We start from the raw sequence: 16,916 nt of genomic DNA on the forward strand, positions 1-16,916 counted from the left end.
CTCACCACACAAAGACCCATAGACTCATCACACAAAGACCCACAGACTCACTACACAGAGATCCATAGACTCACTACACAGAGATACATAGACTCACCACACAGAGACCCACAGACTCACCACACAGAGACCCACAGACTCACCACACAAAGACCCATAGACTCACTACACAGAGATCCATAGACTCACTACACAGAGACCCATAGACTCACCACACAAAGACCCATAGACTCACCATACAAAGACCCATAGACTCACTACACAGAGACCCATAGACTAACCACACAGAGACCCATAAACTCACCACACAGAGACCCACAGACTCATCACACAGAGACCCATAGACTCACCACGTAGAGACCCACAGACTCACCACACAGAGACCCTCAGACTCACCACACAGATACCCATAGACTCACCACACAGAGATCCATAGACTCACCACACAGACCCATGCACCTAGCCTGGAACAGCAGTCAACTCATGGCACCTGCAGGGCCTGTCCCTGTGACCTCCTCCTCATGCACCTAGCCTGGCACAGCAGTTAACCCAAGGCACCTGCTGGGTCTGTCTCTGTGATGATAAGCCACTTCGCTAAGCCATCTCTCTCTCTCTGCGTGTGTCTGTCTTTGTGTCTGACAATTTTAATCTATATTGTATTATGGTTGTCATTGTTTGATATGCGCTGCTTTTTTGGGGAAGTTTTTTTCTCCTGGATGTTTCTGTTGCACGTCGTCATTTTAAGAATTTTATTTTTTCGTGTTTTTGTTTGTTGCCGCATTGGTCACGTGGTTATAGCTCAAAATAAATTCAACTTTAAACTGAAACTGTCTCCGTGTCTGTGCCTCTGTACATCTGTAACGGGAAGACATCTTCTGTAACGGGAAGACATCTTCTGTAACGGGAAGATATCTTCTGTAACGGGAAGACTTATTTATACACTATACTACACACTACACTACATTATACACTACTATACACTACACTATACACTACACTACATTATACACTACACTACACACTAGTGCTGTGCTAGTGACGAATTGGCACGTTCTGTTTACGTGACAACCCTTACTAGTTGGTGGTGGCAGATTTGAACGACACATTTATATATTTTTGCGATCAAACCCAAAACACCTCTTATGGATTCACCACGTTATGAACATCACATTTGCATTCATACGTTGCTTGCTTAATTGCCTCAGCAACTCGGTGTTTCGTATGGAATCTCGTCTCAAACAATCGAAGGGCGCCCCTAAGTGGCAGCTGCCCCTGTGTGGCACAAGGTGGTTGTGGGGTTTCTGGATAATATTCTTAGGTTTTTTCGGTAAAGTCACGGAGGTAAAAAATTAAAATTAATAAAAGTAAAATAAAAATCACGACGTTTCGATTGCAACACAAGCAATCATCATCAGGTATAAATGAAATAGCAACAAAAAATTCTAACCAGAAAAACTATAGACAGACATATGAGCAGACAGATATCACCAAGATACATAGAGAGACACAGGCACAGAGAGGGAGATCGTCTCTGTGGCGAGGCCTTAAATAGGCAGAGGGGGCGAGGGCAGAGAGAGGGAGGGGGCAGAGACAAAATTAACATGTCAATGAGTGCGGAAAACGCGTAGTGAAGTAAGCAAGTTTGAACATTAGGAGAGAGGGAGAAAGAACACACTAAATTAAATAACCTAGATAATGTCTGGACAATGTCTGGAATTAGCACGATTTAGACCGTGACACCAACATGCAATGGACCTGTGCGTTGTGAGTGACACGTGGCTTGTCTTACATCCGCCGTGAAGCAGACTGCGCATATTTGGTGAATGTCACTGGGGTAGCCAGCTGTGCCTGTCCGATTTGAACCTTGAACCTCTGCAATGAATAGAGAATGCGCTACCATATTGTGTGCACACACATAGTGTACACACACAATGTACACTCACTCACTGTGTACACACACAATGTACACACACACACAGTGTACACACACAATGTACACACACAGTATACACACAATGTACACACACACACTCACAGTGTACACACACAATGTACACACACACTCACTGTGTACACACACACACAGTGTACACACACAATGTACACACACACTCACTGTGTACACACACACATAGTGTGCACACACAATGTACACACACAGTATACACACACAATGTACACACACAGTGTACACACACACAGTGTACACACACTCACTGTGTACACACACAGTATACACACACAATGCACACACACACTCACTGTGTACACACACATAGTGTACACACAGTGTACACACACAGTGTACACACACACACACTGTGTACACACACGCTGTGTACACACACACACAGTGTACACACACACACTGTGTATACACAATGTAGACACACACACAGTGTACACACACAATAATGTCCACGTTGTAGTTTCTGAGCTCACGCACCCAAGGGGTCTCTGTTCAAGAGATGGAGCAATGGAAATTTAATCTAAAAACTTTAACTCCAATCCAGCTCTGTGACGTCACCCTGCACCGCGCTCTTGTGCGTGACGTCACCTCCGCGATGGTCACTGCTGAATCTGTGGGAGGGGAGTGTCTTGTATCCTTGAAGTGACGTCATGTCACTTTCTGCTGCCGCGTGGACGTCACGAGGTAACAGGAAGCTGCCCGCTCCGCGCTTTATCTGAAATCTGAGGTGATGAATTCTTGTGGTTGTTGTGATTGTTGTTGTGGTTGTTGTTGTTGTTTACCAAGGTAGAGCCTCTCGTAGGGATGTCAATTGAGCAGCATTGGAATCGATGTCCACGTTGGAACATTACAACGCGCGGCCTGGCCACGCGGGGCCTTGCCTCCTGCCCTCGCCTGAGTTAGTTTAGTTTGTCTTCACGCGGCTCGCCACTTTGTAACTCTGTTTTATTGTTACAGTGAGGGGACAAGTATTTGATCTAAATTTAGATTTAAAGCGTCTTTCGTGACTGCAGGGATTCAACTTCTTGGTTCTTTCGGTAAAGTCACGTAGAAGGGAAATAATAAAATAATAAAAATAAAACATAAAAATTCTTATATTACTATTATATTATTTTATTGTTTTATTTTTTGTTGTTTTATTACTTACCTTCTACGTGACTTTACCGAAAAACAATAAAATAATTATATTATTATACCATTTTATTATGTTTTATTTTTATTATTTTATTACTGCCCTTCTACGTGACTTTACCGAAAGAACCAAGAAAAAGTATTTGATCCCCTGCTGATTGTGTACGTTTGCCCGCTGACAAAGAAATGATCAGTCTGTAGTTTTAATGGTAGGTTTATTTGAACAGTGAGAGACAGAATAACAACAAAATCCAGAAAGACGCGTCAAAAATGTTATGAATTGATTTGCATTTTAATGAGGGAAATAAGTATTTGACCCCCTCTGCAAAACATGACTTAGTACTTGGTGGCAAAACCCTTGTTGGCAATCACAGAGGTCAGACGTTTCTTGTAGTTGGCCACCAGGTTTGCACACATCTCGGGAGGGATTTTGTCCCACTCCTCTTTGCAGATCTTCAAGTCGTTAAGGCTTCGAGGCTGACGTTTGGCAACTCGAACCTTCAGATCCCTCCACAGATTGTCTATGTGATTAAGGTCTGGAGACTGGCTAGGCCACTCCAGGACCTTAATGTGCTTCTTCTTGAGCCACTCCTTTGTTGCCTTGGGCTGTGTTTTTTTGGTCATTGTCATGCTGGAATACCCATCCACGACCCATTTTCAATGCCCTGGCTGAGGGAAGGAGGTTCTCACCCAAGATTTGACGGTACATGGCCCCGTCCATTGTCCCTTTGATGCGGTGAAGTTGTCCTGTCCCCTTAGCAGAAAAACACCCCCAAAGCATAATGTTTCCACCTCCATATTTGACGGTGGGGATGGTGTTCTTGGGGTCATAGGCAGCATTCCTCCTTCTCCAAACACGGCGAGTTGAGTTGATGCCAAAGAGCTCCATTTTGGTCTCATCTGACCACAACACTTTCACCCAGTTGTCCTTTAAATCATTCAGATGTTCATTGGCAAACTTCAGACGGGCATGTATATGTGCTTTCTTGAGCAGCGGGACCTTGCGGGCGCTGCAGGATTTCAGTCCTTCACGGCGTAGTGTGTTACCAATTGTTTTCTTGGTGACTATGGTCCCAGCTGCCTTGTGTAGTTCTGGGCTGATTCCTCACCGTTCTCATGATCATTGCAACTCCACGAGGTGAGATCTTGCATGGAACCCCAGGCCGAGGGAGATTGACAGTTCTTGTGTGTTTCTTCTATTTGCGAATAATCGCACCAACTGTTGTCACCTTCTCACCAAGCTGCTTGGCGATGGTCTTGTAGCCCATTCCAGCCATGTGTAGGTCTACAATCTTGTCCCTGCCATCATTGGAGAGCTCTTTGGTCTTGGCCATGGTGGAGAGTTTGGAATCTGATTGATTGATTGCTTCTGTGAACAGGTGTCTTTTATAAAGGTAACAAGCTAAGATTAGGAGCACTCCCTTTAAGAGTGTGCTCCTAATCTCAGCTCGTTACCTGTATAAAAGACACCTGGGAGCCAGAAATCTTACTGATTGAGAGGGGATCAAATACTTATTTCCCTCATTAAAATGCAAATCAATTTATAACATTTTTGACACGCGTTTTTCAGGATTTTTGTTGTTGTTATTCTGTCTCTCACTGTTCAAATAAACATACCATTAAAATTATAGACTGATCATTTCTTTGTCAGTGGGCAAACGTACAAAATCAGCAGGGGATCAAATACTTTTTTCCCTCACTGTAAATATTCACGCAGTTTCTATTTTTCATTTTTTGTACCAGGCCAAGCCGGCTTGAGCTGCTCTACCACTCTTGTTCTCAGAAGCTACCTGCCCACAACGCAAGGTGAGGCTTTGTGAACTTGTGTGTGAATGTGTGGACTTAAAACTTTCGTGACTGCAGGAATTCATATTCTTGGTTCTTTCGGTAAAGTCACTTAGACAGAAAATTTAATAAAAATAACAGATGATGAAATAAAAATTATAAAATTGTAAATAAAGAGAAAAAACACAACGTTTCGATCGCAACACAAGTGGTCTTTATTTTATTTAATTTTATTATCTATTATTGATATTTTCTACCTACGTAACTTTACCGAAAGAACCAAGAATACGTGTGGAAATGTGTATCGGTCAAAGACGCTAAACGCGTACTGATGTTGACTCTAAATGTGGAGGGCAAACCCGGGGAATCCGGAGGAAAATCCACGCGACCACGGAGAGAGAGACACGCAAACTCCAAATATACAGCAGCAGCAGGCGCCAGGGCCGGGATCGAACCCACGACTTCCTGTACACCAGGTGAGGTAGTTAACATCTCACCACGTAGAGAGAGAAACACGCAAACTCCAGTTAGCCTCGGCTATGTTGATTGATCCTCAATTAATTACTTGGTGGAGTGAGGAATCATTTATTCTGAGCAGATGAAGGTGGCCAGGCATGGGTCTGGACACACCACCACCTGTGAACCATGCCAGTGTGTGACAGTGTCAAGTTTGTGTTTGCAGTAAAGTCTATTAACTCTATTGAACACAGAGGTTATATCACAACAATAGTTTATTTTTGTTTTCCTCTGGAACTCTTTGTAAGAATGGAAACAGGAAGTTAACACAGCACACACGTGCAGCTGAAAGTCGGATCTGTTCATCCCAGCCTTCAAGGACATCTGAGCCTGGATTCACACCTGAGTTGCGATTGAACATGAATTTATGCATTTCTGCATAACACAAATAGAATTGTTTTAACACCCTTTGCAATGTCAGCTGAATTTAGCTTTTATACATATTCCTTTTGTAGCCAGACAGCCGAAATTGTGTGCTCGGAGTTTGGGTTAACATTCATTTTTAAGATATGAGGGCTCCCAGGCATATTTATGACCACTTGCCCTCTCATTGTGTGCCATTACAGCCCGTGTGATGAATTTGAGAAACGTTTTTACTACATAATGAATATATGAATAAGTATAGACGTGTAAGTCACGTGTGACTGTACGTATGCGTTCTTCTGTGCATAGATACCGGAGTGGATATATTCTTAGGTTTTTTCGGTAAAGTCACGTAGGTAAAACATTTTAATTAATAAAAGTAAAATAAAACAAATTAAAAAATTGACGACGTTTCGGAAGCAACACAAGCCTCCGTCTTCAGGTGGAAACGTCACAGCCACGACAGCTGTATTTTTTTTGTATTTTCTTTTTTTACTTGATACAGCTGTCGTGGCTGTGACGGTTCCACCTGAAGACGGAGGCTTGTGTTGCTTCCGAAACGTCAATTTTTTAATTTGTTTATTTTTACTTTAATTTAATTTTTTTACATACGTGACTTTACCGAAAAAACCTAAGAATATGAATCCTTGCAGTCACGAAAGCTTCAAATCTAGAATGGTGTGGATATTCCTATTATCTGTCTGCAGCTGACGCTTCCTTCGACGCTTCCTCTGCAGAATTGGTCTGATGGAGCAAAGGCAGTCAGCACAGCTCGGTACGGCAAGGCAACAATGCGACCAGAGTGCATACAGCACGGAGCGCACTGTAAATTTGACACAGCACCAGAGAACACACACAGGAGAGAAACGTTTCAAGTGCACTGTGTGTGGGAAGGCATTTGCAAAGTCACGTAATCTTGTAATACACCAGAGAACACACACGGGAGAGAAACCCTTCAAGTGCACTGTGTGTGGGAAAGCGTTTGCACATTCATGTACTCTTGTAAGACACCAGAGAATACACACGGGAGAGAAACCCTTCAAGTGCAGTGTGTGTGCGAAGGCATTTTCTCATTCATCTGTTCTTAAAAAACACCAGAGAACACACACAGGAGAGAAACCCTTCAAGTGCAGTGTGTGTAGCATGGCATTTTCACGGTCATCTTCTCTTAAAAATCACCATAGAACACACACAGGAGAGAAACCCTTCAGGTGCATTCTGTGCGGGAAATCCTTTGCAAAGTCACATAATCTTGTAATACATCAGAGAACACACACGGGAGTGAAACCTTTCAGGTGCACAATTTGCGGGAAGGCGTTTGCACAAGCATCTGTTGTTCAGACCCACCAGAGAATACACACAGGAGAGAAACCCTTCAAGTGCACTGTGTGTGGGAAGGCATTTTCACTGTCATCTTCTTTTAAAAAACACCAGAGAACACACACAGGAGAGAAACCCTTCAAGTGCACTGTGTGTAGCATGGCATTTTCACAGTCATTTGCTCTTAAAAAACATCAGAGAACACACACAGGAGAGAAACCCTTCAGGTGTTTTCTGTGCGGGAAGGCGTTTACACGGTCAGAACATCTTCAAAGACACGAGAGAACGCACACGGGAGAGAAACGCTTCAAGTGCAGTGTGTGTGGGAAAGCGTTTGCACATTCATCTACTCTTGTAAGACACCAGAGAATACACACGGGAGAGAAACCCTTTAAGTGCAGTGTGTGTGCGAAGGCATTTTCACTGTCATCTGTTCTTAAAAAACACCAGAGAACACACACAGGAGAGAAACCCTTCAAGTGCACTGTGTGTAGCATGGCATTTTCACAGTCATCTGATCTTAAAAAACATCAGAGAACACACACAGGAGAGAAACCCTTCTGGTGCTTTCTGTGCGGGAAGGCGTTTACACGGTCAGAACATCTTCAAAGACACGAGAGAACGCACACGGGAGAGAAACACTTCAAAATTCACGACGTGACTTTACCGAAAAAACCTAAGAATATGAATCCTTGCAGTCACGAAAGCTTCAAATCTAGAATTGTCGGTAATGTTTAGAATTATCTACATTTTGACTCAAGACGCAATCATGCAATGGCCTACTCGTTTTGAATGACACAATAGTATGTTTTACATCCACTGTTAAGCAGACGGTGCATAATTATTTAAAATAGCTTAATACGATGTAACCTGGTGCAGTATATTTCACTGCAGTAATTACATTTTGTTAAAATGTAAAATGTCTGTCAATAATTTAGAATGAACACTGATTTTGTGTACATGCAACATTTTATTTACAAGGGTCAAACATTGAATAAGTGATGTTAGGACAAAGTGTGTGTTTTTGGAAGTAACCTGTACAGATAACTCAGGTGAGACCCGTTGTTCTTGTGATACAGCTCAAAGGGTAGTTTTAAATCCTTTATATTAAGTTCACTTGCTTGCTTACGACCGTGCAAATCTTTCGGTCATTTTTAACCCACTTCCCGTGATCCAATCGAGCTGACATTTTGCACACAGACTCGTTGTGCGTGACAATTAATTTTCGTGAAAAATTTCCAAAATTTTACACTGTTTAGGGAATTTTTTTAAAATATTTAATTACCAATTGCTTAATGGTGGCAGACAATCATCTGACCCATAGGTGGCAGCCATATCAAGCCAGAGGACGAGAGGACTCTCGCCGCCACGCATATAAAGGATTTATAGTGAAAAACTTTGTTTTTACGGGTTAATTTTTTGTGTTTCCGGAAGCATTTGTCTCTGGAGCAACTCATCGTCTTTGAAATAGGGAGCACGCTCGGATTATTTAATTATGTTGAATTTTTATTATGGTATTACTTCCCTTCTACGTGATGACTTTACCGAAAGAACCAAGAAGATGAATCCCTGCAGTCACGAAAGCTTTAAATCGAGAACATTTACCTAATTAGCGCATTGATTTTTGTGTTCGTTTAAGCGCCCGTCTTGATTGCAACACGCGTAGCGTTCCACGTATCGGCGCTATATTTAATTAATAAATAACCCCGCCTCCCTCTCTAAAGCACACAGACCAATTCTGACCTTATTGGTCACCCCGTGCCCTTATACATCTGTAGTGACATAAGAAGGGAGGGGCTGCTGGGGGCTCTGGGTTCCCGGGCGGGTCCAGACGCTTAAGCCTCTGGGCGCCAGGCGCTGGGTTCCCAGGGGGTCCAGACGCTTAAGCCTCTGGGTGCCGCCAACGGGGGGGGGGGCTGTGTGTGCTCTGTGGGATGTCTGGTGGCGCACACGGCCCCACCCCTCGTTGGACCAGGCATAAAAGGGGAGCTCCCTGGACGATCGGGGCCCAGTTGTAACTCAAGACCCAAGACCCACGACCAGCCATCTGAAGACCCTGGGATGCTGTGAGAGCCAGTGCTGGGACTCTGGAACTCTCGACTCTACGACCTTGTGAGGGCGAGTTCCGGAGCGTAGCCAGAGTAGAGTATCTAGGCTGTGTAGCTAGGCTGTGTACCTTGGCTTTAACAGAGTATCAGGACTGTTGGGAGTACTGTTGGAGTGTTGTAATAAAGAAGTTACCTCTACAAGTGTGTGTGTACACTGTGTACACACACACAGTGTACACACACAATGTACACACACTCACTGTGTACACACACATAGTGTACACACACAGTGTACACACACAGTCTACACACTCACTGTGCACACACACAGTCTACACACTCACTGTGTACACACACAATGTACACACACACTCACTGTGTACACACACATAGTGTACACACACAATGTACACACACACACAGTGTACACACACACTCACTGTGTACACACAGTATACACACACAATGTACACACACACAATGTACACACACACACACTGTGTACACACACAATAATGTCCACGTTGTAGTTTCTGAGCTCACGCACCCAAGGGGTCTCTGTTCAAGAGATGGAGCAATGGAAATTTAATCTAAAAACTTTAACTCCAATCCAGCTCTGTGACGTCACCCTGCACCGCGCTCTTGTGCGTGACGTCACCTCCGCGATGGTCACTGCTGAATCTGTGGGAGGGGACTGTCTTGTATCCCGGAAGTGACGTTATGTCACTTTCTGCTGCCGCGTGACGTCACGAGGTAACAGAAAGCTGCCCGCTCCGCGCTTTTTCTGAAATCTGAGGTGATAAATTCTTGTGGTGGTTTGTGGTTGTTGTTGTTTACCAAGGTAGAGCCTCTCGTAGGGATGTCAATTGAGCAGCATTGGAATCGATGTCCAGGTTGGAACATTACAAGGCGCGGCCTGGCCACGCGGGGCCTTGCCTCCTGCCCTCGCCTGAGTTAGTTTAGTTTGTCTTCACGCGGCTCGCCACTTTGTAACTCTGTTTTATTCTACAGTGAGGGGACAAGTATTTGATCTAAATTTAGATTTAAAGCTTTCGTGACTGCAGGGATTCAACTTCTTGGTTCTTTCGGTAAAGTCGTCACGTAGAAGGAAAGTAATAAAATAATAAAAAATAAAACATGAAAATTATTATATTACTATTATATTATTTTATTATGTTTTATTTTTATTACTGCCCTTCTACGTGACTTTACCGAAAGAACCAAGAAAAAGTATTTGATCCCCTGCTGATTGTGTACGTTTGCCCACTGACAATGAAATGATCAGTCTGTAGTTTTAATGGTAGGTTTATTTGAACAGTGAGAGACAGAATAACAAAAAAAAAATCCAGAAAGACGCGTCAAAATGTTATAAATTGATTGGCATTTTAATGAGGGAAATAAGTATTTGACCCCCTCTGCAAAACATGACTTAGTACTTGGTGGCAAAACCCTTGTTGGCAATCACAGAGGTCAGACGTTTCTTGTAGTTGGCCACCAGGTTTGCACACATCTCAGGAGGAATTTTGTCCCACCACTCCTCTTTGCAGATCTTCTCCAAGTCATTAAGGTTTCGAGGCTGACGTTTGGCAACTCGAACCTTCAGCTCCCTCCACAGATTTTCTTTGGGATTAAGGTCTGGAGACTGGCTAGGCCACTCCAGGACCTTAATGTGCTTCTTCTTGAGCCACTCCTTTGTTGCCTTGGCCGTGTGTTTTGGGTCATTGTCATGCTGGAATACCCATCCACGACTCATTTTCAATGCCCTGGCTGAGGGAAGGAGGTTCTCACCCAAGATTTGACGGTACATGGCCCCGTCCATCGTCCCTTTGATGCGGTGAAGTTGTCCTGTACCCTTAGCAGAAAAACACCCCCAAAACATAATGTTTCCACCTCCATATTTGACGGTGGGGATGGTGTTCTTGGGGTCATAGGCAGCATTCCTCCTCCAAACACGGCGAGTTGAGTTGATGCCAAAGCGCTCCATTTTGGTCTAAACTGACCACAACACTTTCACCCAGTTGTCCTTTGAATCATTCAGATGTTAATTGGCAAACTTCAGACGCGCATGTATATGTGCTTTCTTGAGCAGGGGGACCTTGCGGGCGCTGCAGGATTTCAGTCCTTCACGTCGTAGTGTGTTACCAACTGTTTTCTTGGTGACTATGGTCCCAGCTGCCTTGAGATTATTGACAAGATCCTCCCGTGCAGTTCTGGGCTGATTCCTCACCGTTCTCATCATTGCAACTCCACGAGGTGAGATCTTGCATGGAGCCCCAGGCCGAGGGAGATTGACAGTTCTTGTGTGTCTTCCATTTACGAATAATCACACCAACTGTTGTCACCTTCTCACCAAGCTGCTTGGTGAGGGTCTTGTAGCCCATTCCAGCCTTGTGCAGGTCTACAATCTTGTCCCTGACATCCTTGGAGAGCTCTTTGGTCTTATCCATGGTGGAGAGTTTGGAATCTGATTGATTGCTTCTGTGAACAGGTGTCTTTTATACAGGTAACAAGCTAAGATTAGGAGCACTCCCTTTAAGAGTGTGCTCCTAATCTCAACTCGTTACCTGTATAAAAGACACATGGGAGCCAGAAATCTTTCTGATTGAGAGGGGGTCAAATACTTATTTATGCCATTAAAATGCAAATCAATTTATAACATTTTTGACATGCGTTTTTCTGGATTTTTTTGTTGTTATTTTGTCTCTCACTGTTCAAATAAACATAACATTAAAATTATAGACTGAGCATTTCTTTGTCAGTGGGCAAACGTACAAAATCAGCAGGGGATCAAAATACTTTTTCCCCTCACTGTAAATATTCACGCAGTTTCTATTTTTCATATTTTGTACCAGGCCAAGCCGGCTTGAGCTGCTCTACCGCTCTTGTTCTCAGAAGCTACCTGCCCACAACGCAAGGTGAGGTTTTGTGAACTTGCGTGTGAATGTGTTGCCTTAAAACTTTCGTGACTCCTGGAATTCATATTCTTGGTTCTTTCGGTAAAGTCACTTAGACAGAAAATTAAATAAAAATAACAGATGATGAAATAAAAATTATTAAATTGTAAATAAAGAGAAAAAACACGATGTTTCGATCGCAACACAAGTGGTCTTTATTTTATTTAATTTTATTATCTATTATTGATATTTTCTATCTACGTAACTTTACCGAAAGAACCAAGAATACGTGTGGTAATGTGTATCGGTCAAAGACGCTAAACGCGTACTGATGTTGACTCTAAATGTGGAGGGGAAACCCGGGAGATCCGGAGGAAAATCCACGCGACCACGGAGAGAGAGACACGCAAACTCCAAATATACAGCGGCAGGCGTCAGGGCCGGGATCGAACCCACGACTTCCTGCATACCAGGTGAGGTAGTTAACATCTCACCACGGAGAGAGAGACACACAAACTCCAAATATACAGCAGCAGGCGCCAGGGCCGGGATCGAACCCACGACTTCCTGCATACCAGGTGAGGTAGTTAACATCTCACCACGGAGAGAGAGACACGCAAACTCCAAATATACAGCAGCAGGCGTCAGGGCCCGGATCGAACCCACGACTTCCTGTATACCAGGTGAGGTAGTTAACATCTCACCACGGAGAGAGAGACACACAAACTCCAGTTAGCCTCGGCTATGTTGATTGATCCTCAATTAATTACTTGCTGGAGTGAGGAATCATTTATTCTGAGCAGATGAAGGTGGCCAGGCATGGTTCTGGTCAAACCACCACCTGTTAACCATGCCAGTGTGTGACAGTGTCAAGTTTGTGTTTGCAGTAAAGTCTATTAACTCTGTTGAACACGGAGGTTATATCAAAACAATAGTTTATTTTTGTTTCCCTCTGGAAGCACATGCAGCTCAATTCAGATCTGTTCATCCCAGCATTCAAGGACATCTAAGTTGTGATTGAACGTTAATTTATGCATTTCTGCATAGCACAAATAGAATTGTTTTCAACACCCTTTGCAATGTCAGCTGAATTTAGCTTTTATACATATTCCTTTTGTAGCCAGACAGCCGAAATTGTGTGCTCGGAGTTTTGGGTTAACATTCATTTTTAAGATACGAGGGCTCCCAGGCATATTTATGACCACTTGCCCTCTCATTGTGTGCCATCACAGCCCGTGTGATGAATTTGAGAAACGTTTTTACTACATCATGAATATATGAATAAGTATAGACGTGTAAGTCACGTGTGACTGTACGTATGCGTTCTTCTGTGCCTCGATACCGGAGTGGATATATTCTTAGGTTTTTTTCGGTAAAGTCACGTAGGTAAAAAATGTAAATTAATAAAAGTAAATAAAACAAATTAAAAAATTGACGACGTTTCGGAAGCAACACAAGCCTCCGTCTTCAGGTGGAAACGTCACAGCCACGACAGCTGTATTTTTTTTGTATTTTTTTTTTTACTTGATACAGCTGTCGTGGCTATGACGGTTCCACCTGAAGACGGAGGCTTGTGTTGCTTCCGAAACGTCGTGAATTTTTTTATTTGTTTTATTTTACTTTTAATTAAAATGTTTTACCTGCGTGACTTTACCGAAAAAACCTAAGAATATGAATCCTTGCAGTCACGAAAGCTTCAAATCTAGAATGGTGTGGACATTCCTATTATCTGTCTGCAGCTGACGCTTCCTTCGACGCTTCCTCTGCAGAATTGGTCTAATGGAGCAAAGGCAGTCAGCACAGCTCGGTACGGCAAGGCAACAATGCGACCAGAGTGCATACAGCACGGATCGCACTGGAAATTTGACACAGCACCAGAGAACACACACAGGAGAGAAACCCTTCAAGTGCAGTGTGTGGGAAGGCATTTTCACAGTCATAGCATCTTGAAAATCACCAGAGAACACACACAGGAGAGAAACCCTTCAGGTGCTTTCTGTGCGGGAAAACGTTTGCAAAGTCACAAACTCTTCAAAGACACCAGAGAACACACACGGGAGAGAAACCCTTCAAGTGCAGTGTGTGTGGGAAGGCATTTTCACAGTCACATAATCTTGTAATACACCAGAGAACACACACTGGAGTGAAACCTTTCAGGTGCACGATTTGCGGGAAGGCGTTTGCACAAGCATCCGTTGTTCAGGCCCACCAGAGAACACACACAGGAGAGAAACCCTTCAAGTGCACTGTGTGTGGGAAGGCATTTTGTCAGTCATCTACTCTTAAAAATCATCAGAGAACACACACAGGAGAGAAACTCTTCAAGTGCACTGTGTGTAGCAAGGCATTTTCACAGTCACCTGCTCTTAAAAATCACCAGAGAACACACACGGGAGAGAAACCCTTCAGGTGCTTTCTTTGCGGTAAGGCGTTTACACGGTCAGAACATCTTCAAAGACACGAGAGAACGCACACGGGAGAGAAACCCTTCAGGTGCACTTGGCGGGAAGGCGTTTGCACGGTCATCAAATCTTCAACGACACCAGAGAACGCACAAGCATCAGAAGATCTGCAAGGAGTGGAGTCTGAAATCAGCTTGTGAAAGTCAAAGTGCTGCAATGAGCCCATCCCTCATCAAACAATAACTGGAGGAAAATCCCAGCTTGGACACTTAAAGGTATCGAGGTGAAATGTGAAGAGGTGATGGTGAAGAGCAAAGAAGTGATGGTGAAGAGTGAAGAAGTGATGGTAAAATGTGAAGATGAAGATTATACTGCAAAATGGGACCTTCACATTGATGGAGGCAACGTGAAGCAGGATGAGAATTCTGACTGTGAGGCAGAGTGAGGCAACTCCCAGCAGTTTGTGGAGGTGGAGGTGTGGGTGGACTTCTTAGAAAACACAAAGTCAAGGTGAGACCCGGTAGATGTGTCAGCTTGAGACGTCGCTCCAATAGATGCTCCTTTGTCACGGGCCTTTAATGAAAATAATGTGAAGTTGAACACTCAGTTCCTGGGTTCAACCTGCAGAGTAAGAGTGAGCGGCCAGTCTTTGTGTTCCCTGTGGGTTGGGTAGATCCCTGTGTTACGATCTAAACTTCCTGATCTACTATTATTTTTGCTACCAACATGACTTTACTGAAAGAACCAAAGAGTATGTGAACAAGAGCCTGTCAGTAGGGGGGCGACGATGTTTCATGTCAGTTGTGTAATTTGTCGGTAATGTTGAGAATTTGCTACATTTTGACTCAAGACGCAAGCATGCAATGGCCTACTGGTTTTGAATGACACAATAGTATGTTTTACATCCACTGTTAAGCAGACGGTGCATAATTATTTGAAATAGCTTAACCTGGTGCAGTATATTTCACTGCAGTAATTAAATTTTGTTAAAATGGAAAATGTCTGTCAATGATTTAGAATGAACACTGATTTTGTGTACATGCAACATTTTATTTATGAGGGTCAAACATTGAATAAGTGATGTTAGGACAAAGTTTGTGTTTTTGGAAGTAACCTGTACAGATCACTCAGGTGAGACCCGTTGTTCTTGTGATACAGGTCACATGCCCGTTTGCTTTTAAATAAATGTGTGCATCTTTTGATTGAAAGCTTTCGTGACTGCAGTGAACTATTTGTCTTTTGTCAACGTGACAGAATCCTGTGTTGGGATCTTGAGAGATGACGATAGCTGGGGAGGCTTTCATTCAGCCATAGATCAATCACGGCTGACAATGGTCATTCCATTTACGAGACTTTACCCGGTGTAAGAGGCCGGAGTATACCCAAATGCCGTAGTATACCCACAGGCCGTAGTATACCCACAGGTGTAGTATACCCGGGGTCTAAACGGCCTAGGCTAGATTATAGCCGGGTATATTATGGCCTAGGCCAAATGATGCCCCTCTAGGTCAAATCATCATACCCCCGTGATAGTAATGGCGTTGAGCGATATACACGTGAATTACTAAATTTTTCCAACATTTTATTTTAAACTGTAAACACATCGACTTTGACTGCTTCAACCAGAAAAAAACTTTAATAATAACCCCTGAACCCTAAAAATGCTTCAATTGATCAAATTTAGATTCTTACTTCCACGCGTATGCGTTTTAGATATCGATAGAAGTTCGTTGTCGCCTTTTCTCTGTATGGATAATTGCCTTTGAACTTTCACACGGGGCATAGTCTGGCCTGGAGTGGTATGGTCTGGCCCAGTCGAGTTTAAACCCCCAGGGGGTCTAGTTTAGCCTTGGAGACTTCATCCCCCCCCCCCGGGTATACTCTGGACTGGGCCAAACTATACCCGGGTTTAATCGGGGCAGGGGTTATTTTAGCCTGTCGGGATGGAACTCACGACCTCCTGTACACCCGGCGAGGTAGTTAACATCTCATAGCCACCGTGATGATGAGATAGACACCGCAAACTCCAAATATACAGCAGCAGGCGTCGCCATGGTCTGGATCGAACCCACGACCTCCTGCGCACCAGGCGAGGTAGTCAACATCTAGCCACCGTGATGATGAGAGAAACACCGCAAACTCCAAGTGTACAGCAGCAGGCATCGTCAGGGTCGTGATGGAACTCACGACCTCCTGTATACCAGGCGAGGTAGTAAACATCTCCTAGCCACCGTGATGATGAGAGACACGCAAACTCCAAATATACAGCAGCAGGCGTAGCCATGGTCTGGATCGAACCCACGACCTCCTGCGCACCAGGCGAGGTAGTCAACATCTCCTAGCCACCGTGATGATGATGAGAGAGACACCACAAACTCAAAATATACAGCAGCAGCAGGCGTCAGGGTCGGGATGGAACTCACGACCTCCTGCGCACCAGGCGAGGTAGTTAACATCTAGCCACCGTGGTGATGATGAAAGAGAGAGA

At 43.9% G+C, this 16,916-nt stretch overlaps 1 protein-coding gene and 1 long non-coding RNA gene across 2 annotated transcripts; both read left to right on the forward strand.

The window, feature by feature from the left end:
- The first annotated feature begins 2,619 nt into the window (after window positions 1–2,619).
- Window positions 2,620–15,600, forward strand: LOC133362110 (zinc finger protein 501-like). The gene is made up of 3 exons (XM_061581071.1): window positions 2,620–2,653; window positions 6,960–7,507; window positions 13,969–15,600. Exons 1-3 carry the CDS (start codon window positions 2,620–2,622, stop codon window positions 14,626–14,628), a joined length of 1,242 nt encoding a protein of 413 aa, XP_061437055.1. The 3' UTR covers window positions 14,629–15,600.
- Window positions 11,231–12,442, forward strand: LOC133362104 (uncharacterized). The gene is made up of 3 exons (XR_009757450.1): window positions 11,231–11,385; window positions 11,985–12,047; window positions 12,379–12,442. It is a non-coding gene; the product is annotated as an uncharacterized LOC133362104 (long non-coding RNA).
- Window positions 15,601–16,916: the final 1,316 nt, after the last annotated feature.

The sequence above is a fragment of the Lethenteron reissneri genome, unplaced genomic scaffold (assembly GCF_015708825.2).
Source record: "Lethenteron reissneri isolate LAM-NWPU_2019-01 unplaced genomic scaffold, ASM1570882v1 scaffold_1373, whole genome shotgun sequence".
Taxonomy (NCBI): Eukaryota; Metazoa; Chordata; class Hyperoartia; order Petromyzontiformes; family Petromyzontidae; genus Lethenteron; species Lethenteron reissneri.

What these genes read in the sequence shown, in the direction of transcription:
- LOC133362110 (XM_061581071.1), top strand. Translation starts at nt 2,620, where the DNA reads ATGTCACTTTCTGCTGCCGCGTGGACGTCACGAG. An exon ending in TGCCGCGTGGACGTCACGAG is followed by an intron (nt 2,654 to 6,959) that starts GTAACAGGAAGC and finishes GAACACACACAG; the next exon opens with GAGAGAAACCCTTCAGGTGC. An exon ending in TGTGTGCGAAGGCATTTTCA is followed by an intron (nt 7,508 to 13,968) that starts CTGTCATCTGTT and finishes TCACAGTCATAG; the next exon opens with CATCTTGAAAATCACCAGAG.